Source organism: Aphanomyces astaci (assembly GCF_000520075.1).
Source record: "Aphanomyces astaci strain APO3 unplaced genomic scaffold supercont1.6, whole genome shotgun sequence".
Lineage (NCBI taxonomy): Eukaryota > Oomycota > Saprolegniomycetes > Saprolegniales > Verrucalvaceae > Aphanomyces > Aphanomyces astaci.
The window spans coordinates 1451279-1473642 of NW_009798269.1; the positions used below are offsets into that span (position 1 = coordinate 1451279).

The 22364-nt window shown below is 49.5% G+C and overlaps 6 protein-coding genes across 10 annotated transcripts; 2 read left to right on the forward strand and 4 right to left on the reverse strand.

Moving 5' to 3' along the window:
* Positions 1-1484: 1484 nt before the first annotated feature.
* H257_03848 (hypothetical protein) lies at positions 1485-3039 on the reverse strand. The gene has a single exon (XM_009828133.1). The coding sequence runs from the start codon at positions 3016-3018 to the stop codon at positions 1657-1659; it is 1362 nt and encodes a 453-aa protein (XP_009826435.1). The 5' UTR covers positions 3019-3039; the 3' UTR covers positions 1485-1656.
* Positions 3040-4453: 1414 nt separating this feature from the next.
* Positions 4454-6048, reverse strand: H257_03849 (hypothetical protein). The gene is made up of 6 exons (XM_009828134.1): positions 5821-6048; positions 5606-5765; positions 5391-5555; positions 5212-5331; positions 5041-5144; positions 4454-4988 (listed from the first exon to the last, which is right to left on the reverse strand). The coding sequence occupies exons 1-6, from the start codon at positions 6031-6033 to the stop codon at positions 4578-4580; spliced, it is 1173 nt and encodes a 390-aa protein (XP_009826436.1). The 5' UTR covers positions 6034-6048; the 3' UTR covers positions 4454-4577.
* Positions 6049-6763: 715 nt separating this feature from the next.
* On the forward strand, positions 6764-8868 carry H257_03850 (hypothetical protein). 5 transcript variants are annotated; one of them, XM_009828136.1, is made up of 7 exons: positions 6764-6889; positions 6937-7255; positions 7301-7471; positions 7540-7745; positions 7802-7962; positions 8011-8369; positions 8422-8868. In XM_009828136.1, the coding sequence occupies exons 1-7, from the start codon at positions 6800-6802 to the stop codon at positions 8712-8714; spliced, it is 1599 nt and encodes a 532-aa protein (XP_009826438.1). In that variant the 5' UTR covers positions 6764-6799; the 3' UTR covers positions 8715-8868. The 5 variants fall into 5 exon arrangements, with proteins under 5 accessions (XP_009826438.1, XP_009826439.1, XP_009826440.1 ...); XM_009828137.1 differs by having other exon boundaries at positions 8041-8369; XM_009828138.1 differs by having other exon boundaries at positions 6764-6834.
* Positions 8869-8993: 125 nt separating this feature from the next.
* On the forward strand, positions 8994-10698 carry H257_03851 (hypothetical protein). The gene is made up of 3 exons (XM_009828140.1): positions 8994-9525; positions 9580-9754; positions 9873-10698. Exons 1-3 carry the CDS (start codon positions 9007-9009, stop codon positions 10469-10471), a joined length of 1293 nt encoding a protein of 430 aa, XP_009826442.1. The 5' UTR covers positions 8994-9006; the 3' UTR covers positions 10472-10698.
* A 416-nt stretch (positions 10699-11114) lies between these two features.
* On the reverse strand, positions 11115-11975 carry H257_03852 (hypothetical protein; the record flags this gene model as incomplete). Its single annotated transcript, XM_009828141.1, has 3 exons — positions 11115-11392; positions 11467-11762; positions 11809-11975. 3 exons carry the CDS (start codon positions 11973-11975, stop codon positions 11115-11117), a joined length of 741 nt encoding a protein of 246 aa, XP_009826443.1.
* Positions 11976-12161: 186 nt separating this feature from the next.
* On the reverse strand, positions 12162-12848 carry H257_03853 (hypothetical protein; the record flags this gene model as incomplete). The annotated part of the gene is made up of 1 exon (XM_009828142.1): positions 12162-12848. The coding sequence occupies one exon, from the start codon at positions 12846-12848 to the stop codon at positions 12162-12164; it is 687 nt and encodes a 228-aa protein (XP_009826444.1).
* Between the last annotated feature and the right edge of the window lie 9516 nt (positions 12849-22364).

Sequence of the window (22364 nt, forward strand, 5' to 3'; positions counted from 1 at the left end):
ATAGGCAATCTGATTGGGCGATGTAGCTGTCGGTTGAGCAACATATTACTCACATATAACATATACAGCTTTCTATTGGTTGAAAACACATTCGGAGTAACAATAACCAAGACTTTGGCACAAGCCAAGTACCAGTGGTACTGTAGTACAGTTGCGGCCACGCTAAGCAAAGCCTCCCCCAAGGACAAGCAGAGGACAAAAGGCAAGGCAAGTGCCAAAGGTCGAAGATACAAGCGTAAAGTTCCATCTGTTGCCGCCCCGGTCATCCATGTTGACGAGAACGAAGAAGTCGAAGGACAAGATGCCAACTCGTTCTTTGATCATACGTCCGTCCTGGTGGAGCCGCCAACGAAACCCAAGCAGAACAACACTCACCCAACGGACACTGCCGAGTCCACGGCAGTGTCATGGAGCCACAGCAGGTGCCGCTCCGTCGCTGGAAGCTACGGCACGGACGGGCGAGCCTTCGGCCGCCATGAAAGACTTTGGCGGGAGCATTGATGTTGATCTGGTGACGCGGCACATGGCCTTGTTGACGGCACCGACGGCGCCGTCTCTGCCGCTCCATGTCGAGGACATTCCAATGTTGGACAACATCATGGACGACGAGCAGCATGCCGCCGTGGAAACAGAGAAGTACGAGAGAACGTGGCCAGCGGGCAAGATGTTTGGCGACGATGACAAGGACGTCGACCCCGACCAAACGACTTAGATCAGAGTAGACATCACTGCTGCTCAACAGCCTAGTAGTAGAACGGCGATTAGTTGCTGCTCAACAGCCTAACGTTAGAAGTAGAACGGTGATTAGTTGCTACTCAACAGCATAGTAGTAGAACGGCGATTAGTAAGCGCCTCGGATAGGACTATGTACCGGTACGTATGTTGCTACTAACGTTATTAAGTACTTCTAGTACAGTAGTAGTAGTAGACATTATTCATATCGTTATTCTACTAAAATCCTGGGGACCTTGCATTCACAATAGCAACCCAGGCAGCCAACGGCAAAGCTTCTGTATCCTTTTCTGTAAGAGCCAATCAAATCCACGTCGTGTCCTCACGGTTCATGTCCTCACCTCGTCAGAGACTTCTCTAAAAACCAACATACGACATTTGGACTTTGTATTGAAAATGAAGAGTCATCTACCAATGAAAGGTACGAAGTACTCCGGAGTATTGAAATTTTAACCAATAAGACTAATGTCGGATAGAATTGTCGTATTCGCCAAGTTATCCATACATATTTTTGTGTGGTTAGGTTATGTAATTTCAGCAGGTTTATATTAAATCTAGACAGGTAATGCAATTATACAGTTGTGAGTAGCTACACTGTCAGTGCCATAAAGCCAAGGCTACATCATTCCAAACCTCTCACATCCCTGCCCGAAAACTCACAGCCTTGCTCATCATAGTATCGCAGGGCACTGTCTCAATCTTCCGAGCACCATACTAACTGTAAATAGTACGTTCCATCTACTATGAAGGTTTCAAGAATGACCAATACTGTGATCAGAAACCGTCCAGAAAATCGATGCACTACCTTAGTCCTAGTAGTAATTCATCCTCCTTTACCAGTATACAATTTTGGTCGCACACTGCCGCGGCTCGCCACCACACGCCTCACCGCAGACTTCCTATACTACAAGTGCAAACTACACATTACAAGCCCACGTTGAAGTAGTGGTTGTTGCCAATAGCATAGCCAAAGGTGGAGCCGGTGCTCAAGCCCAAGTACAACGCCATGACCATCAACGCCGACGCCGCTTGTCGGTCGGCTTGCGACACCATCAGAGGCGCCATGCCAATCGTGACGGTGGCGAACATGCCGCCAGTGATACCGAACAAGAAGTACATGATGATTTGCCAAAACAAGCCAAACGTTTGGGCGTGGATGAACGCATACAACGGCGACGCGTACAGCCCCATCAACAACAACGGCAGCCACACCCACCGAGCAAACGAAATGACGAAAATGGACTTGGCCGAGAAGAAGCTCCAGACCACCTTGATGTTGCACAAGTACCGGCCGGCCAAGTCGCCAAAGCTAAACGAGGCGATGATGCCGGGGGAGCAGTACCATGCGATGGCGTTGCTCTTGGGGTCGATCACATGCATACTAGACGTGCACCCGATGCCAGGGAACAAGGTCAACGTGCAGAAAAACATCATGTACTGGGCCACCAAGGGCACGGCAATCAACTTGGCCACTCGAAAGTAGTTGGACCAAAGTTCTCGCAGTGACACCAACGCCTTCTTCTTGTGGTCGCGGTCCGCGCGGTCGAGCAAGTACTTGACGGCAGGGATGTTGGACAGCTTTTCGTGGATGTAGATGGCCAAAAATGACACTAGGACCAAGAGCCCCATAAACAAGTAAAAGCTCACGTTGACAGCCGTGGAGCCACTTTCGCTCTTGTATCCACCCACGATGAGACGGATGATCGTCGCTGCCACCACGTTGACGCAACCGGCCATCGAGTCTCCGATTTGCACGGCGTTGGTGAACTTCTCGTCAGGGAACAAACCAGCAATGATGTACAACACGGGCTCACTCACGGAATGCGCCGCCCCCGACACTGCAAACATGCTCAGGCACAGGTACGCCCCTGTGGTTTCAGACAAGTCAAACCAGTCGTGGATGATGATTACGACCCCCGTGGCCGCGATGAGGGAGAAACCAATGATCATGCGCAGGCGGTGGCCCAATGCGTGGTCCAGCCCGCCCCACATTTGGATGACATAGCCCAAACTCAACGGCCACGTCAAGAACATGGTGGTCAAGAACGAAAACTTGACGGACGGGTACTTGGTCGCGTAGAAGTCTTGGGCTGACAAGCACGAAAAGTAGGCCCACATGACGGCGCCATCGAGGAAGAAGAACGCGTAGTAGATCCAATTGTACTTGGCTTTCAGTTCATCCAGCACGGCTTGCGGGATCTCCTCCGACTCGGTTTCAAACTTGTCCAATGCATCCACGTCCTTGATGTTCACGGGCGTCGCGGCGGCGACGTACTCAACTGCCATGTTTTCCAGGGATTGCAAATTGAACTGTGTTGGCCAGAATTTTACTACTACATGTAGTACTCGTACGTACTATGTAGTACTACTGTAGTAGCCGCTTGGAATGCTTTCTCAACCATCCAAGCGAGAAGAGCCATCGGGGAACGTCAATGGCCGCGCGATTTTGCATGCTAAATTCTGCGCCGTTTGAAATCTCGGCACCCTTTGATTGGCTGCCCTTTCACAGTCGAATGTTGAACGATTCTTGAAATGTTGAGGGCAACTCTGCATGCTTGCATGAGACATACCAGACATAGTACTACCGGTAGAGTAGTACCAGTTTAAGTGAAGCTCTCAATCATTACGACCGTTACGACCTCAAAACTTCAATGTTGAAGCACCTCAGCTATACCAGTATATTTATAGATCCAACAACCAGAGCTCCATACCATCCATGGTAGCAAGAACGTTGCATTTTGCTGCAAATCGAGCCATCCACTTTTACGACCAAGCTACAAAGACGTCAAATTTGCTACCACAGTCCAATTGGGCATCACCTAACTGTAAGTATCTTACCGAAACTATACTACCGGTAGTACTGTACTGGTAGTACTTACTACAGTACTAAGTTTACTCCAGTGTACGAAGTACATACTACTGGTAGTCTGTAGTACTATACTAGTACTATTAATAGTAAGTTTACTCCAGTGTAGTACAGTACTGTACTACTTCCTGTAATAGCACATACTTCGAAGTACATACACTGTATTAATACATATGTACAGTACAAATCGGAGTTACACGAAGACCACAAAAACTAATTCCAACAGAAGGGGCTTCAATCTCGCAGTAAATCGCAAGGTTTAAAGTACGCCGAGTATGAATATGAGCTTGTAGTGGCACTGAAACATGGTAAAATCGATAACGTTACATCGTACTACTGTATCGTCTTTTTCTATGCAGTTTTCCCTTGGTATGGATGGTATGTACTGTCCTCACGAGTAGGCGATTACTGGTATGTACCCTCATGGGCATCGATTGCGCGGTTCAGAAGATTCCAGCTACAGTATAAGGAGTTATCCAATGATTTGTTGAAATGCGAAATAACCTGCATTGTAATGCCACATGCAACGTAGGAATCCATACGGCAAGATGTCTGTCTCGGTGATAACGAAGTATCCTTGGAAGGAAAAGCAGGAATAAAGAGGCGTGCATAATACGTTCAACCTGTGAACGAAGGGGGGGGGCAAGGGGCATTGTATGGGGAGGCCCAAGCTGGGGGCCAAAAAGTACAGTGTTTGAGTGTGTAGCATCCATCCTTCTTGGGTGCCCAACCTCGCTGCAACTGTGATGATACGCTGAAATGTGTGGTGAGGGAAGAATTCCATTTCCCCCTAGACGTACAAAGTTGCACTACAGTAGCTACGCCCCCGTCCGTCTAAGATCTTGAACAATTGCATTGTGAAATCGAGCGATGTTAGCAAAAGCATGAATACCATGGGCGCAACTACTCTTGATGCACACACAGTTGCAATAAATTTTTGTTTCGTTCTTGTCCATCCCGCACGCTTTGTGGTTGTGTGTTAGGGCTGGCCAGTGGAAATGTCCACAAACGACAAGTCGGTGGCCGTGGCCTCCAACTGCCACTCCGCCTTCAAGTGGTCGTCGTTCCAGAACTTGGTCAAGTGACGTTGTCCTGAATCACACAACACTGTCACGATCTCATGTCCAGGGCCTAATTTCTTGGCCAAGCGGACGGCGGCAACACAATTCACGGCGCTGGAACTGCCAACAAAGAGCCCGTCTTCCCGCAAGAGGTGCCGAGCCATGTTCACCGCGTCAGCGTCCGACACGACGTACGCGTCGTCGACATGCGCGAGGAGAAAGTTGGCAGTCAGACGATCGATGCCGATGCCTTCGGCCACTGTATCGTACCGATGGCGCCTCACTGTACGTTCAGATTGTTGTGGGGCGTAGCACACATTGTGTCGAACCTACAAGTGTTCAAGCATGTGACAACTGTATTTCGACAACGCGCGCACGTACTTTGTTATACAAACTCGATCCTGGGGGGTCGGCCAACACGATTTGAATGGCCGGGTTCATTTCTTTCAAGTACCGAGACACCCCTGCAATCGTGCCACCCGTGCCTACAGACAGACGTGTGAGATTTCGCAGCAACAGTGTCGCACAAAAAACCATTGGTGGGTGTCATACCGGCAGACATGACAAACGCATCGAGCGCTCCGTGGGTTTGCTGCCATATTTCACGGCCAGTGGTGCGGTAGTGGATGTCCGTATTGGCAAGGTTTTCAAACTGGTCGGCAAAGTACCCACCTACATAGGACATGGTCAAAGGTTCGTATCGCCACGGGAAAGTGGAGGTAGCTACGTACCTGGGATTTCACTGGCGCGACGACGAGCTTGGTTGACGTAATGTTTGGCGTTTACGATCGAAGCTGGCTTGACAAACTCGACGGTAGCTCCGAATTTCTGCAACAACTCGCCTTTTTCCTTGGCTTGGTCGTCTGGCATGACGATCAGACAATTGTAGCCCTTGGCTACAACTCATTCATCAGCGTCCACATCGAACGATACAGCGCTACCTAACCTCTAGCCAGAAGCGCCAAACTGATGCCAGTGCTGCCTGACGTCCCTTCTACGATCGTGCCACCAGGTCCAAGTAACCCTCTCGCTTCGGCATCTTCGATAATGCCTTTGGCAACGCGATCTTTGGAGCTGCCACCAGGATTCAGAAACTCTGCTTTGGCCTACAGTACGTCAGCTGTCGTCGACGTTTGTTGGGTTTGCGTGGTACGTACGTACCAGGATGCGACAACCCGTTGCCTTGGACAGACTGGGAATCAGCACGAGCGGAGTGTTGCCAATGAGTCCTCCATGACCGTCACGGACGCTGGCGGCTGCTTCGCCCGATGGCTTAGCGTGATTACTCTTCCTCGACCATATCCAGTGGTACAACGACACCGCCGCAACTGCCGTCGCAAGGGATGTGCTGCACAAGAGTGCCGGATGTAGCATGTGAGTGAATATTGTCGATTTGATACAAATTTGGGGAGGTGGTGCAATCGAATCGCGCCAACCAAACCGATCCACAATCGATCTGATTGGTTGAATTTCATTGAGAAGGTTTTGATTGGCTAGTAATTTTAAGCTCATCTGAAGTAGCCAATCAAATCGATTTAAATTCCAACGAGAAACCACTCCACAACACGAAATTTCACTCGAAAGCACAATACGCAGACCGATTAATTTAATTTTCAAACGAAAACAAAGCCGACACACGGATTTTATAACCAATCACATGTCGTAATCAACTTGGTAAGGTGGACTTGAAGTTCATAGTAAGTTTGTAGAGATTGCTTCAATTCCCTAAAAGTACGATACGGGCTAGATACGGTCGACGCGATTGGCTAACGTTATTTTGAATTTATCATTTTTCGTACCTTTCCAGTCTGCTGGTCATCAAATCGCAAAATTCTCCACATCGACCAAGCCTTATAGAGGGTCCACAAAATTGCGCACACCGCAGTGTAGCGGAGGTTATGTGTATAATTTTGTGCAGCTGGTGGTGCCTTGGCGAGGAATGAGCCCCAATCGTGCACGTCACCGAAAAATGTCCTATCGATACGGGAAAAAGCGGAAGGTGTTGTACATAGTCCGTACACTGTACTGCCACGACTTTGACTTGGTATTTGTATTGATCACCAATAAATTTGTTCGTGTTAAGTACGCCTCGGTATTCCGTGTGGTTTCCACGGTACTTCAAGTCCGCGGACCTACAAAGATGCACAAGGCAACCTCCACGCCTACGACGAATGTGTACGTCTTGACCTGTTGCGCATGCATTGGCGGGTTCCTCTTTGGCTACGACACAGTACGCTTATCATCCTCGATAGTCACGTCATAACATTTGGCGGTTAGGGAGTCATTTCTGGGGCGTTGGTGTCGATGCAAGCCTCGGGGAACCAGTTTCTCTTGACTCCGTGGCAGTCTGAAACAGTCGTGTCTGCGGCCATCCTTGGCGCGATCGTTGGAGCTGCTGCGGGAGGCTTTGGCAACGATCCCGTGGGACGTAAACCCATGATCTTGCTCTCGTCTGCTCTCTTTACAATTGGCGCCATCGCAATGGGACTCGCCAGCACGGTCACGGCACTCGTCGGCGGTCGTTTCGTCGTTGGCATCGCCATTGGAATCTCCTCCATGACCATTCCAGTGTACATTGCAGAAACTTCCCTGCCAGGTGCATACACTTCGTCCATCTTGCTCCATGTTGACGCGTGCATAGAGTTCCGAGGCACGCTTGTGTCACTGAACACACTGATGGTCACATTTGGTCAATTCTTCGCCACTGTGTTTGATGGAGTGCTCAGTTCGACACCCGATGGATGGCGGTACATGTTGGGCGCGGTGGCGTTGCCATCCTCGATCCAATTCGTTGCGTTTCTCGTGTTGCCAGGTCTGTGACAACGTCACGTTGCACTTTATGATATGTCATGATGACAAAAAATGACGCATTGCCCTTAGAAAGCCCAAGATGGCTCTATGACAAAGGACTCGTCACTCAAGCACACGATGTTCTGGCACACCTCCGTGGTCAAAAGTCCGACTCGTTTGAATTGGAATGGGCGACAATGCTGCAAATCAAGTCCCACCAATCACAATCGTCCTCGTGGCAGGACCTGCGCCATCCTGCTGTCACCCGTGCCCTCGTCTTGGGCTGTGGACTTCAAGTACCCCCCCCAGTATACATCAAATCATTGTACCTGATGTGGAATTGTCGATGAAGGTCCTGCAACAACTCTGTGGCATCAACACGGTAATGTATTACGGCGCCACAATCATGCAAATGGCAGGTTTCTCTGACCCGTCCACGGCCATTTGGCTCGCCGCGGTCGTTGCACTTAGCGACTTTGCATTTACATTTGTTGGCATCTACCTTGTAGACAGGTACGGCACCGTGGATACTTGAAGTTGAAGGCTCCTCTGTTCATTTAGACTTGGACGCCGTCCGCTGACTCTAGGCAGCTTGCTGGGCGTCACTGTATCGCTGTTGGCCCTGGGAGGAGCATTTTATATGGCGAGACTCACGTCGATGCAATTACGTGGTGGCGACTCAAACGACGGTTGTGGTCGTCTCACCGCTTGCTTTGACTGCGCGGCGAGCGCAGCATGCGGCATCTGCGACGCTGTGTGTGTGCCTGGCACCGCCACAGGACCTCAAGGCTACTATTCGTGTTTGTCGTATACGTACCAAACGTGTCCAAGCCAGTCGACTGCGGTTGCATCGTCAATGTGGCACGTCGTGATTGTGGTCGCGCTGTTTGTGTATTTGGCCTGCTTTGCCAGTGGCATGGGTACACGACGAACCACATTAAGACGACAGAAGGCCAACTGTTATGTCCTTAGGATGCATGCCGTGGACAATCAACGCCGAAATCTACCCCCTGCATGTCCGCAGCGTGGCCATTGGCGCCGCCACGACCGCCAACTGGGTCTCCAACCTGCTTGTGTCGTATACGTTCCTTACGATTGTGGCCGTGTTGGGTCCACATGGCGCGTTCTGGCTTTACGCGGCGATTGCGGCGATGGGTGGAATGCTTGTGTTTGCGCATTTGCCAGAAACGAAAGGCGTGCTTCTCGAAGACATCCCGAGGCTATTCCTCCCGCCAGACCACGCCAACTACGAGCCTCTGCCGTAGTAGGCACGACGCGGAACTCGCTCAATGCTGGTGACGCCGCTCACATTGGATGCATGCCTTCGTTGTTCAACAACCAGAAGATCTTTCGCCATCAATCAATAATCTGACCAAGCATTTAGAAACTAAGAACACTCGATATAGTGTGAGGATATCGTACATCATATTAAACGTACGATGTACCCTTTTAAAGTGAGTTTTTGTATTTATATGTAACATTACGTACGTGGTGTAATGTACGCTGTTGTCACGAATCTTCCCTCTGACAAACACCACATTTGAATTTGCGCAAATCATGACTCTGGTTCCACTGCGCATTGGATTGTTTGGCTGCGGCACCGTCGGCGGCGGTGTGTTCCAAATCCTCGAGTCCCGCGCGGCCTTCCTCAAGAGCATCGGGGTGAACGCGACGATTGAGAAGATCTGCGTGCGGAATGCTACCAAGCCCGAGTTGGTCGCGCTGGTGAAAGGCCACTCGACGACCATCACGACCAAGTACGACGACATCTTGGACGACAGCTCGATCAACTGTATCGTGGAGCTCATGGGCGGCGTCACGGACGCGAAGGATGTCGTGTTCAAAGCCATCCAGAAGAACAAGCACGTGATCACGGCCAACAAGGCGCTCGTCGCGAACCACATGACCGAACTCAACGAGTTGCTGCAAGCGCACCCGACCGTCCGATTCGGTTACGAGGCGTCCGTGTGCGGCGGTATTCCCATCATTCACACGCTGCAAAGCTCTTACTCGGGTGACGTGATCAAGGAGATTGCCGGCATCATGAACGGCACCACCAATTACATGTTGTCCAAGGTACCCTCGTCACTGCATGATCGTGACCTGACAAGATGCATCCATCGATGATAGATGGAAACGGAAGGCGCGTCGTACGAAGCTGTGCTCAAGGAAGCGCAGGATTTGGGCTACGCCGAGGCCAACCCGAGCGCCGACGTCGATGGATTCGACGTCCAAGCAAAGATTGCCATCCTTGCCAAGCTTGGATTTGGCTGTGTCATCCCCCCGTCGTCCATTCCCACCACGGGTATGTATACCAACTTCTAATCCGCTTTTGACATGAAATCCACGAACGAACGACCGACGAATATATCGACGACGACGGCAACCTTGCGTTTTCTGCCGTGGCCTCACATGTGTTTTAGGCATTACCCGCATCAAGGCGATTGATTTCGAGTACGCGCAGCTCATGCACAGCACGATCAAGCTGTTGGGCGTGGCCAAGCGGTCGAACCCCCACGCACCCAACGAGATTTCCGTGTTTGTGTCGCCCATCCTCGTGCCCCGCAGCAACGTGATCGGGTCGTGCGGCGGCGCCAGCAACATTGTCAACGTCGTGTCGGACAACTGCATCAATGGGGCGTACGTGGGCCAGGGCGCCGGTCGGTTCCCCACGGCCAACTCTGTCGCGAACGACATTGTGCGTCTCGCGCAGGGCGTCGTGCCGCCGGCGGCGTTTGCCGCCACCCAGCAGGTGACGATCCAAAATGACTTTGCGGGCAAGTTTTACATGCGCATTCGCATCTCGGACGGACTCGGCATTGTCCGCCGCGTTGGCGAAGAAGCCGAGAAGGCCGGCATCTCCATCGACTCGATCTTGCAACTGCCCATCCAGGACCGACGCAACGTCGACTTTGTTGTCACGACGGACGTGACTCAACTGTCCAAGGTCCACGTCATGGCCAAGGGCATCGAAGGACTTCCGTTTGTGCTGGAACCGCCGCTGTTTTTGCCCATCTTGTAAACAAGGTCTTGGCCATAATACGATATGCATATATTGGCTTCAGTGGGTAGGTACTAACTAGCTGGAACCCACATGGAAACGGGGAGGCTACAGAGTACAGTATTATACAGAGTCAATCCTCGTGATTCCTTGTCACGCTGGGGTTGCTCCAAGTGGAAAGCATCATTCATTATGACACTCAATCGGAAGTTGATGTGTTATCGACGCCAGCAGTAAGAATAATGCGCTGTCATATGTCTATAACGTTACGAATGTCTTAACGTTACTAGTATTGAATAACTATACTATAACGTTAATGTTATCAAGAATATCTTAACGTTATAGAATAACTACAGTATACTATGAAGTACTGTATAACGTTAACGTTTTCAAGACAAATCTTAACGTTATAGAATAACTATACTAGAACGTTAACGTTATTAAACGTTATAGAATAACTATACTATAACGTTAACGAATATCTTAACGTTATACTACGTAGTAGTACTGTAACACACGATCGTGGACGAGTTGCTTCACTTTGCACATCCTTGTGTACAAATTACAATTGGGCCAGGCCCAAGTCAGTCCGTTAGAAGGAGGTTGTCTTGAACCTTAAACTCTGCCATGAATGTGTACATGCTGAAACAAACACTGCTCAATATCACGAGTGCTGTAACGCGTGGCGAATGGTTAGCGATACACGAGTGCCTTGGACGACGTTGTCGATGCTGTGAAGGTACTGCGTGTACGCTTCGTGCATGAACACGAGCAAGCTGCGGCGCTCGACGTTCAACTCGAATGGGTCATCGGACTGGTTGAGGTGGCGAAGATGGCGTCGAAAGGTCATGACAGCGTCGGCGCCCAAGCTCACGATCGCCACGAGGGGATGGTACATGGGTCCGTCTTCATGGGGGAGGATGCAATCGCCACGTTTGTACTCTATTCACCCATGAGAAAGAGCAGGCCAAGTGGCAACGTTGACGCAAGATGGGTGGAGAGAGAGGACGACGTGCCATTGATCAACGCGTGGTTGGGGGCATGGGTCGAGTCAAAGACGCGCGTGTCCACTAGACTGGCGGAGAGCACTTGCAGCCACGATGGAAGGGGTGTCGGCGTGTACGTGTTAGTGACAGACCCGCCCCATACCTGCAGCCGACGGTGCTTGAGCTGAACCCATGCCGACGATGGCGCGGCATGCACGCGTTCGAGAATTGCGGCTTCCTCGTCCCCCGAGAGCCAATTCGGAATGTAGTACACCGAAGAAACCTTCGATTTGCACACTTGATACGAGTTTAGGTCCACTGGAAGTCTAATGCACAAAAGTCATGGTCGACGGTGAGGCCTAAGGTGCGTACCGATGTCGGAACGGCAGAGGGGTAGCGTCGAGGGTTGGACATTCGACGGCACCGTCTACAGAGGGAGACACCAGTGACTGGTCTTGGATGACGCCCGTAGCGGTAGCCTGTTGGCGAGCTGCCACCGCCTTGCGCTTCTCTTCTCGCAACAACGCCGCAAAGTCCATCGTTATCGCGATGAGTGTTCACAATGTCAGTATGTACTTCGAAGTATAAATTTTAACCAATGAAACACCAGGAATCATTCAATGCAAGTGGAAGTGATTTGCAAGAAAAAGCAAACAAACGCGATAGACACAGTTTGCTACGTATATATCGATAAAAGCTAACTTTACAACCACGTCGTGGTGCTCTTAGGCTAGGCTGTCGACTTGGTAGTCGAGCTCTTTGGATGTGGGGAGCAGTGGCTTGGTCACATCGTTTTCAGCTCCTTCGACGACTTCATGCTTTTGCAAGTACTTGAACGACCAAAACCCGAGCGGCCAGAAACACACCATGGGAATCACGGGAGACACATACACCATGGTTTGAACAGACAAGAGCACGATGAGGGTGATGCGGATGAACGCTTCGATGATCATACCGAAGCCCCACACGACAGAGAGGTACCTGGACGCGCGCTGGACGTGGGGCAGTGCGTACAATGCATCCATTTCCTCGGGTGTTTTCGAGGAAAAATGGCGACGAAACGTGAAGAACAAATCCTCGTGGAAGTACGCAACCGAGACGAAGTAGAGGATGCCAACCGTGATGGTCGACAGCGAGTCCTTGACCAGCAGCACCTTGGCGTTGTCTGTGAAGAGCATGATCACCACGGAGAACGCCGTCGAGATGATCTGGACGATCGAAATCACGTCTTTCTTGTTGTACGCAAACACTTGCACCAACGTCTTCCCCATGGGCGGAATCCCCGAAAGGAACACGGCCACAATTTGACTCGTGTGCTCCTTCGCCACGTTGAAGATGACCAACGGCAAGATCAAGTTGAACACGACCATAGGCAGATGCGGCCAGTCGAGCACTCGTTGGACGACTCCCATGATGCTGCTGCTTGGCTGTCAATGAAACTCGAAGTGCATTCCGCTACTGTACCATCTTCTGTGGACGTCCTTACTTTCATGGTCGGAACAAGGTGAATTGTTTGCTGGAAAAGAATAATTCCCTCATTAAAATAGTTCCACTGTTGTTTTGACCCGAAATACTGTTTTACTGTTAATGTGAGAATTATTACATCCAGATACACCTTTCCCTGTAACCTACCCTCGGTGAGTACATATACGATGCTAAATCTCCAGGGTTAACTGCATCGCTAGTGGTTAGCTAACCACTGAGATGCAGTTAACCCCTAGTAAGAGGTGAGGTGGCCTGAGCATACAAAGTTCCATGTAAACCTCCTTGAAACAGTATTTCGGGTCAAAACGTGGAACTGTTTTACTGTTTATGAGGGAATTGTACACTGGAGAATGATTGCCCAAAAAAGGAGATAAATACCCTCACGACCGTGCTAGTACTCAAGTGTTTCATTAGTACATACAATAGCAAGATGATATGATTACGACGAGTCCAGTTTGCATGTGACAAAGACAACTGTTATCAATTGTTCCCACCAAGTGCTTCGAAAATACTACTGTACGTAGTATGTGAAACGGGTTCATTAATTTAAACCATGTCCTCCGCCCTGAGTTTACACACCATCCATGCGACCAATAGTGGGTGACACACCCACTCAATTGGTCAAAACCCACTCACTCAGGGAATTTGGTACTGTACTATTGACCTAAAACGTCCCTGAGTAAGTGGGTGGGACTAATTGCTTGCTACGATAAGTATAATCCTATCGTTAACGTGAAACACGAAGGCATACAACGTTGTACACCGTTAATCGTACCAACGGTGAATGCTACGTACGTACTGTAGGGGAGACAGTTTTTCACTAGTGGTGTTTTGGGGTTTTGCTCATGGATGTTCAGGTACTGTAGAGTTAGACATGGGGCTTCACTCGTGATTAAATGGTGTGGTGGAGTTTTACTTAGTAGTGCTGGCCATACCATACAGTTCGAATGCCTACGCGTCGATACTCATGAGGCTAGATACTGTATGCCCAAGCAATTCTCGTTAAGTTCCACAGTTTAACCACGAGCAAAAACCAACACATGACACTTTCGGTGACCACTAGTAAAAAGTCAAATGGCCACAAGTTTTTATCCTATTAGTATTGTTAAACAGAATTTATATTCAATGTAAGCTGTACCATCGCAGGTAGTAATTCGAGTAAGTACTGCTGGTGGCTCCAATTTCGAATCGATTTGACAATGTCAATGAGCATTGTCAGTTAACGTTGTTTGTGTCTCCAGCTTCACAGCATTGTCGGATGGATGCTCTTGTTTTATTTGAAGTGCTTTTAATTCGCTAGACTTACAGTTACTGTTTGTGGCAGTGACATACACGAACACAAAAATATACTTCGACAACTACAAATGCTCCTTATACGTCGAAGTTTTTCGAAGCATTAATCAATATACAAGTAACTACCTATTTCCCCCACCTTTCAGTGAGCTACGCGTAGACTTCACTTGTTTGTCGGGGTACCGGTAGTATCGTTACGTAGACTATTTTTTATTACGGGAACAATCGGATTCGAGTCGCCGACGAAGGGCTTAGTGATAGTATCAAGCTAGGGCTGCGCAACTACTATTCATATAAACTCAAATATTCTATTAATAATGTATTTCAAAGCACCAAATTAATACGTCACAATAAAGCCCCCTGTCCGCCCCCCCAAATCTAGTACATGGCTTACATCGTTATTATATGTATGTACAAAATATAGCTTGGATTGGGGCTGCGTTCAGTTGGTAAAATAATATATATACTACGTACTGTAGTAGGCATAATTTCGGCCGGGCGTAGGAAGATGTGCTTTGTGTTAGGTGATTTGTAGATGAGGAAGTGGATACATACAATCTCCATAGCACTTTGCGAATTTCACTGCAGTAGTCTCGATGTCAATTCTCCGGAGATTGTAACCTCGAAACCTTGTTAACTTTGGGGGATGATGCCAACAATGTAGTGACTTCAGAAAATCCCAGCTTTAATGAGAATATGATGCAATGCTGTGAGATTTGCAGGTTGATTTGCTGGGTATTTGCGCTATGATACATCTTCGCGCCCCCTCATAGTACAGAATTCAATGTGGTCATGGGGGAAGGACTTTGAACAGTAAAATAAGGGGGGGCAACTAGCATTCAATCAATCCCAAGTAATATTACACCTCAAATCAGTACCATATTACCACCGTGTACCAGTTCCCTTCACTTATCCCTACATGTACTGCAGTTTTTTCACTTATTGAGCGATAATTTTCGTTTAGAATTTCGTTAAGTGCTCATTATGACTATCGTATATCGCTAGTAAACACATACACCTTACTGTCGATGGAACGGGAGGTCATCAAGGCTTGAAACTATAAATTTTCAACTACCAAACGTTTGAAAATCAAGTGAAGCATAATTTTCGGGAAATAATCTCAAGTGGCCATGATCAACACTACAAATGCTACGACAATCTAACCCTCAAATAATGCAAGCCATGTTTTTATTGCAGCAACTCGTTCCATGAACTACCGTACTAGTATTGCCGCAGAGCTGAGCACTTAGGAAATCACTGCAATAAATAAATTTGTCATATTCTCATGCACAATCAAATACTATACGTATAGTAGCAAAAACAAAAACAAACAATGACTCTTCGGGTCGATACTTGACCATTCGCAACGTGCAACAATGCTCATCAATGAGAAACGACGCCGTTGATTCAACACATCAAAATGACAAATCAATAAGTTAACGAACGTTACAAGGACAATACATTGTGCCAAGTCTTTCGTGTCGTAGCGTTGCGCGTCAATAAATAGGATCTATCCAAGTGCTGTAATTCGCATTTTCATGGCTGTTAAACTATCACAACTTACAGTTAACGTACCATTGGGGATGCCCGTAAGGGACTCGTCGCGGAATGGTCATGGGATATTTCTGTATATTTATGTCCATATAAGAGACTGGTCGCGGAAATAGCTAACGTTATGTTGATGAAATGAATGCAAGAAGTACAGGGGGATAGCTACGTCCTTATTGGTGCTACGTTGCGCACTTATGTAGGATTTAGCTAATGAGATGTGACAACACTACGTAGCTAGTAAAACTCTAACACGATTACCTTCGCAAAGATATCGGGCCCACGGCTTGTTTGCTTGTTTTACGTTAGCTATGATGGAGTGATATTACACTTACTGGGCTGCTTGACTATGAAGCAACAATCCAGTAATGCCCACTAAGTAAAACTCCACCACACCATTTAACCACGAGTGAAGCCCCATGTCTAACTCTACAGTACCTGAACATCCATGAGCAAAACCCCAAAACACCACTAGTGAAAAACTGTCTCCCCTACAGTACGTACGTAGCATTCACCGTTGGTACGATTAACGGTGTACAACGTTGTATGCCTTCGTGTTTCACGTTAACGATAGGATTATACTTATCGTAGCAAGCAATTAGTCCCACCCACTTACTCAGGGACGTTTTAGGTCAATAGTACAGTACCAAATTCCCTGAGTGAGTGGGTTTTGACCAATTGAGTGGGTGTGTCACCCACTCACTGGGGGAATTGGTCCCATCCATGAGGTACGTGACACAAGCAAACGCGATGTTGGTAACTTACAGTACATTTGTACCTGGTAACGTTACCCGCAATCTATGCAAGGCAACCTTGTAACTTTTGCTTTACACACTAACGTTACCTTGACAGCACAGTAGCTACAGTACATTCATCGGCAATTGATCCTGTATAGCAGGACTGTAGTGGACATTCACATGAACTACCAGGGCAATGGACCTGACCATGTCGTGTACTTGTACTGGCTGTGGTTTTGTCAACCCAACAATCATTTGGTTTTTGAGCTTGATTTACCGACCATCCTACTGATCAATTCATTCACACGATAGCTGCCCCCGGGGGGGGACTCTCCCCTCCACCTTTTTGAGTACGTAACTGCTCCCGTGAACAACGGTTATATTCGACACAGTTGTACACACCATAATTTTATTGTGCACAGCCAGATTAAACGCACATTTTAGCCAATAGATATCGATATTGAACAGCCAATCCGGTCCCTGATTTTGTGGTATACCATGGGACAAATACAGTACCCACCCAACACGGCTGCAGTATTATTTGCCGATCGTGGTGGCTAACGAGCCAAACGATCAGAGTTGTGCGTGGTATGCATCCCATAGACTCGCTGCAGGACATCAACCGATTCTGCTGCAGCGTGCCAACACCCTAACTGTTACCACAGAAACACCACCTTCGCCGACATAACCGTACGAACGGTGTCTCAATGCATATATTGGTCGCTTGCGTTGGCGAAGGACTCGCGTGCTTAGGGCATCCCCACTGGTGCGACAGTATACTATACTACGTACTACACCTTTTTGCAGTTAAGTTGGACGAATGCCCGATGTATTTGGCCGTGCACCCGATATATTTGGTGGTGTGCCCGATATAATTAGCCATGTGCCCGTTTAATTTGGCCCGCCGAGGTCGTGTGCCCGATATTGTATTTGGCGGTGTGCCCGATATAATTGGCCATCTGCCCGATGAAAATAGAATAACTCAAATTAAAAATTGAACTCAATTAAAAAATGCAGTCGAAATGATACACATAACATCCTCGTTTTGGCATCACATGCCAACTTCCATGTCGTCCATAGCCTCCGCGCGTCCGTAAAAGTATTCGAGGCGAAGCGCATATCGATTCAAACGATTAGCATCGACCCCTATTCAAACGTTTAAGCAATGCAATAATGCTGCGAAAGTTACCATCGATAACCTGTTCAGCAATTCGCTCGAGATATTGAATTTGGAATTCATCTCGAGTCAAACCATCCGGTGGTAGGCCCATGAACGCTGCTAGTCGCTCACGCAGGAGTGTCTTGACTTGGGCTTTCATCGACGACCACAAATTCTCGATCGGATGCAACATGGGAGAGTACGAGCCCAAGCGCAGCAACGTGGCCGCAGAAAACTCATCATCATCAAACACATTGGCAATTTATTGCAAAGTCAAACAGTTAAAATAGAATGCTTAATACCTCGAGTGGCAGGGAGTATTGTCAGCGATAACAATGATGTCGTCAAGGCTTCCGTAGTGCGCATTGGCAGTACGGAGCATTCGTTCAAGCCATTCGTTGCAGTGTTTCGGTAGGCCCCACGCTTATGTTCGCAGTAAAAGAAGTTCGTTGTAGACATCGCATTTTTTAATTGAGTTCAATTCTTAATTTGAGTTATTCTATTTTCATCGGGCTGTCGGAACTGCGCCTCCGTGCAACTTCTCAACACAAACACAATGTTGGGGGAGCAGTGGACTCCCGGGCAAAGCTTGGTGGTGTATTGAGCAGTTGGAGGCAAAACTAGAACTGAACTACTCACTAACTGACTAAACTAACTCTATACTAACTCTAAGTCTAAATCCCCTTTTGGTCCCACCAATCAACGGAGCCTAGACCCGGCCTTTCCTGACCCTAACCCTTCCTGCTCGCACCACACACCGCGCCGCCCGAAGCCGTCCACCACAGACCGGGCCTGGGCGCCCAAATGTCTCCAGCCAGGCGCGTTGAGTGGGTGCTAAGACTACGGGTACTGTATGTCCATCTTGGCAACGCAACACGGGCACACGACACAATTCATCGGGCAGATGGCCAATTACTTGGGCACACAGCTAATTATATCGGGCACACCGCCAAATATATCGGGCACACGACCTCGGCGGGCCAAATCGTTCTAGGGCCTCAACCAGCCCTTCGCGTTTAGCGCCGTTTGGCAATTGGTCGGCAAACGACTGCACCAAGGATGGAATCTCCTGGTGCATCGCCGGGAGCTGTTCCCAGCTTGCTTCGAGGCTCTTTAGGCCTTTCCATCGGATCAATAATTTCCACTGGTTAGAACCAGGGTTGCGCCTTGCGTCTTCGATTTGGTCAACAACCAGCGTGGTCCCTTGCTCACTGACGTGGTCGATAATTTCTTCAGTCACCTGAAAGTGGCTTTCCGCGTAGAACGTGAGTCGTGAGTGATGTGCTACGCGCTGCACCCGCGTAATCAAGTGTTCTATAACACATGAGTAGGGCAGGCACTTGAGGATTCGGAAGGGGCCAATCCACGTGACCAGTAGCTTGGGGTAGTGTGTGTTCTCGTCCACGCGTGACCAAAGCACAAAGTCTCCTTCTGTGACCTTCATTTCGTTTTGGTTTGTCTTCTCAAGCATTCGCTTGTTTTCTGCGGCGCGCCGTTTGTCGATGATTGTTGAGTGAACTTCTTGTAGTGATTTTCGTAGTTCTTCCACGGCTTGCCGTAGTTTCTTCTGTTTCCAGTCGATCGTGTGGAAACCAGTCTTTGATAGTCGCACGTTGACTTTGCCAACGATGGTGTTGAGCGCTGTGGTTGGCTCCAAGCCTGTGAAGCATTCCATGGGGCTTGTGTGGTCCAGCGTCGCCACCGGCGTTTGATTGATGTTGGCTTATTACAACGGGTAACAGATAATCCCATTCTGTTTCCTTGAGTATTGTTTCTCTCAACATGATTCGCATAAGGCCCAAAATGTCGCGGTTGACTCGTTCGACCGTCCCGTTGCGCCATGGGCAGTATGCAAGCACTATGTTGTGCTGTGCTCGTAGGCGCGTCGCAAGTTCTTTCATGACGGAGTTCTTGAAATGGCTTCCGCCGTCTGAGCTCCAAACTTCTGGGACTCCAAATAGCGCCGACCATTCCATGATAGCTTTGACGGCAACTTGGCTTGTCGGGCTGTCGCATGCGATGAGGCGGCAGTAGTGGGTCAGGTCGTCTTTAAGGACCAGGACGTACTTCGGTCCTCGCCACGCTTCGCCCATAAATAGGAAGTCGAAGTGTAGGCCTTCGTTTCTGTGCGTCGCGTGCCAAGCATACTGTTGAGGTCGTTGAATGACCCTGCCACCCCTAGTGTGCGGGCACAGCAAGCACGTCTTCATCCATGCCGTGAGCTTTGCATCAAGCTCGCGGATGTAGAATAATTTCCGCATGTGGGCTGCCATGGCTTGGTGTCCCCGGTGGCCCATGCTGTCACAATGCGCGACGATGCAAAGTCGCGTAAATAGGTCGTCGGCGTCGTCGGGTATCCAAATTCGGCCGTGGGCTTCAAAGAGCCCGTGGTCGTCGTGGTCGTTGGGCTTGGCATATGTAGAATGAACCTGAGCGTGTCGTATAGCGTCGAGGTCCGGCCATACGAAGTCGGCGTCGTCCAGCGGCCGTAACTTCGGTGGCGGCGGCTTGTAGACATGCTTGGGTTGTTTTTTCTTCTTCTTTGTCCATTTGCCCAGCGCGCGCACGTACTTTCGATGTTCCGTTCTTCGGAATGAGTGGTGTCGCCATTTCGGCGGGCTTTCCCACCAAATTCGTCGCACTTTCGCCTCTGTGGGCTTCGGTATGCCCCATCGGCTCATGAGGTCGGCCCATAGGTTGAGCACTCCGTCGATGTGCTGGATGACGTATCGGTACTGGCCGATCATGTCGGCCCAGCGGGTTAGCTTCTCGCGCGTGTGTGCCTTAAGCTCGTCGTGGGGCGCGAAGACGCGTATGAGGTTCTTGTTGTCACAGTACATGAGGAACCCCTTGGGTCGTAGCAGCAGGTACTTGAGGGTGTCGCAGGCACGCGCAATAGGGTAGCCTTCTTTTTCGATGACTGACCAGTTGACTTGCGTTTTGTCAAACATGCCGCTTTGACATACGAGGAGTTGATGTTGTTGGTCATGGATCGGGATGTCGTCGACATAATTGTGGACTTGGGTGACCACGATGGACCAGCCGTAGGCGGAGGCGTCGGTGAATAGGCACATCGCTGCGTCTTCATGTGGGTGACACAATTGAGCGGCGTTCCGCATCAGTTCTTTGACTGCGTCGAAACTGTTCCTTTCTTCTTTGGTCTGTGCCTCTGAACTTGGTTCGCCATACTCCTTTAGCGGCGGCGTCGACGACGATTCCTCGTAATTGCTTGAACGCCACAGTCTGTTCTTGGTCGGCGGCGTTCGCAGATATGATCGCCATCTTGTACAGCTGTTCTGCTGCTTGCATGTCTTCCACGTCCAGCTGTTCATCGCTTGCGTGTAGCCCTCGCTACACTGACACCGAATGCGATGTCTTCGGCTCCGCCGGGGTCACCAATTTGGTCGCCGTCGTCGTGGGTTTGTCGCACGGCCACTTGCTCGAGTAGTCGATCCATGTCGAGCCCAATCGACATTAGGGCGTACTTGCTAATAATGAGTTCGTCGTTGTCGTCGACCACGTAAAATAGCTGCTTTCCAGGCAGCTTGACTTGGCCGGCGGCTGTGCTCAGAGTGACTCGCAGCTCCACCGTCGTTTTTGCTATTACGGGTAGGTTCCCCACTGCGCTTCCAACCCATGCTTTGGGCAGCTGCTTCGCTTGAACTGTTTCGTCCAGCTTGCGCATTGTCTTGACCATGGCGGTGGAAATGATTCCCACATCGCTTCCGTTGTCAGGGCAGTAGGGCACGTCCAACACTCCGTTGATGGTGGCCACGCTTTCGCCGGCAGGGCTTTCTAGCATTCGTCGGAGCTTCTTTTTTTCAGGCTCCGTTGCCTTCGCCTCGCGGCTTTTCTCTTGTTCTTCCCGCCACTTCTTGTTGGCTGTCATGAGACTGTCCCGGAGCTTCTTAGCTTTGGGCTTTAACGTCTTTCCGTTCTGCATGCGCTTTGCAACCAGCGCCCATTCGTACTTGACTTTGGCTCTGTCCTCGGCCGATGCGCCGGGGCACTTGTTGTATAGATGGGCTGCATCGCCGCACTTCAGACACCCCGTCGGCATGATTTCTCTTGGTTCACGTTGTTTGATTTTTGACTCCCAGCCATAGACACACCGCACTGTTCTGCTAGCCCCAGCTGATTTGGCTTTTAAGATCGTTTGTCCCTTTTGCCGAATCACGTCCGGTTCGTCGACTTCGTCCTCGCTGTCGTTCGTTAATGGGATGAAGTCCTCGGTCTCCACAAGCTCTTTGGCTTTGCGTTTTTTCGCTTCTCTCTTTTGTTCTTCCAACACCCGGAATTTCTGTGATTCCCATCGGTTTTTGAAAGGGTTCACGTATCCACCATGTGTGGCAGCTGTCACGAGGTTTCCATCCTCATCGTAGTCGTCCATATCAATTTCACCGAACATCAAAGGGTAAGCCTGGTTTGAGCTTTGTTCAACGGCCTTAGGTTTTTCGACGCTGTTCCCGCGGGACCAGTTCGACTTTACACGGTTTTTCTCCTGGCTGTTGCTCCGGGGTGTATGACCCCACCCGGCATCTCGTTTCCCTTCGCGGTCGCGCAAAATTCCTCCATGGGATGGAGCGGGGCTCCGGCCACGTCGCATCGCAAATCCCACTTGCTGCTTGGGTTTGCTGTCGGGCGGTCCATAACGGGAACTGCGGTTTTCATCGCGCCGTTCGTACGGACGACCAACGTCTCGGTCA

Excerpts from the sequence above, each read along its gene's own strand:
- H257_03849 (XM_009828134.1), bottom strand. The coding sequence starts at position 6,033 with ATGCTACATCCGGCACTCTTGTGCAGCACATCCCTTGCGACGGCAGTT. Across the intron at positions 5,556-5,605 it reads TTTGGCGCTTCTGGCTAGAG|CCAAGGGCTACAATTGTCTG; the intron begins GTTAGGTAGCGC and ends AATGAGTTGTAG. Across the intron at positions 5,145-5,211 it reads TGCGTTTGTCATGTCTGCCG|GCACGGGTGGCACGATTGCA; the intron begins GTATGACACCCA and ends GTCTGTCTGTAG.
- H257_03848 (XM_009828133.1), bottom strand. The coding sequence starts at position 3,018 with ATGGCAGTTGAGTACGTCGCCGCCGCGACGCCCGTGAACATCAAGGAC.
- H257_03850 (XM_009828135.1), top strand. The coding sequence starts at position 6,800 with ATGCACAAGGCAACCTCCACGCCTACGACGAATGTGTACGTCTTGACC. Across the intron at positions 6,890-6,936 it reads TCCTCTTTGGCTACGACACA|GGAGTCATTTCTGGGGCGTT; the intron begins GTACGCTTATCA and ends TTTGGCGGTTAG. Across the intron at positions 7,472-7,539 it reads TGCGTTTCTCGTGTTGCCAG|AAAGCCCAAGATGGCTCTAT; the intron begins GTCTGTGACAAC and ends CATTGCCCTTAG.
- H257_03851 (XM_009828140.1), top strand. The coding sequence starts at position 9,007 with ATGACTCTGGTTCCACTGCGCATTGGATTGTTTGGCTGCGGCACCGTC. Across the intron at positions 9,526-9,579 it reads CCAATTACATGTTGTCCAAG|ATGGAAACGGAAGGCGCGTC; the intron begins GTACCCTCGTCA and ends CATCGATGATAG. Across the intron at positions 9,755-9,872 it reads GTCGTCCATTCCCACCACGG|GCATTACCCGCATCAAGGCG; the intron begins GTATGTATACCA and ends CATGTGTTTTAG.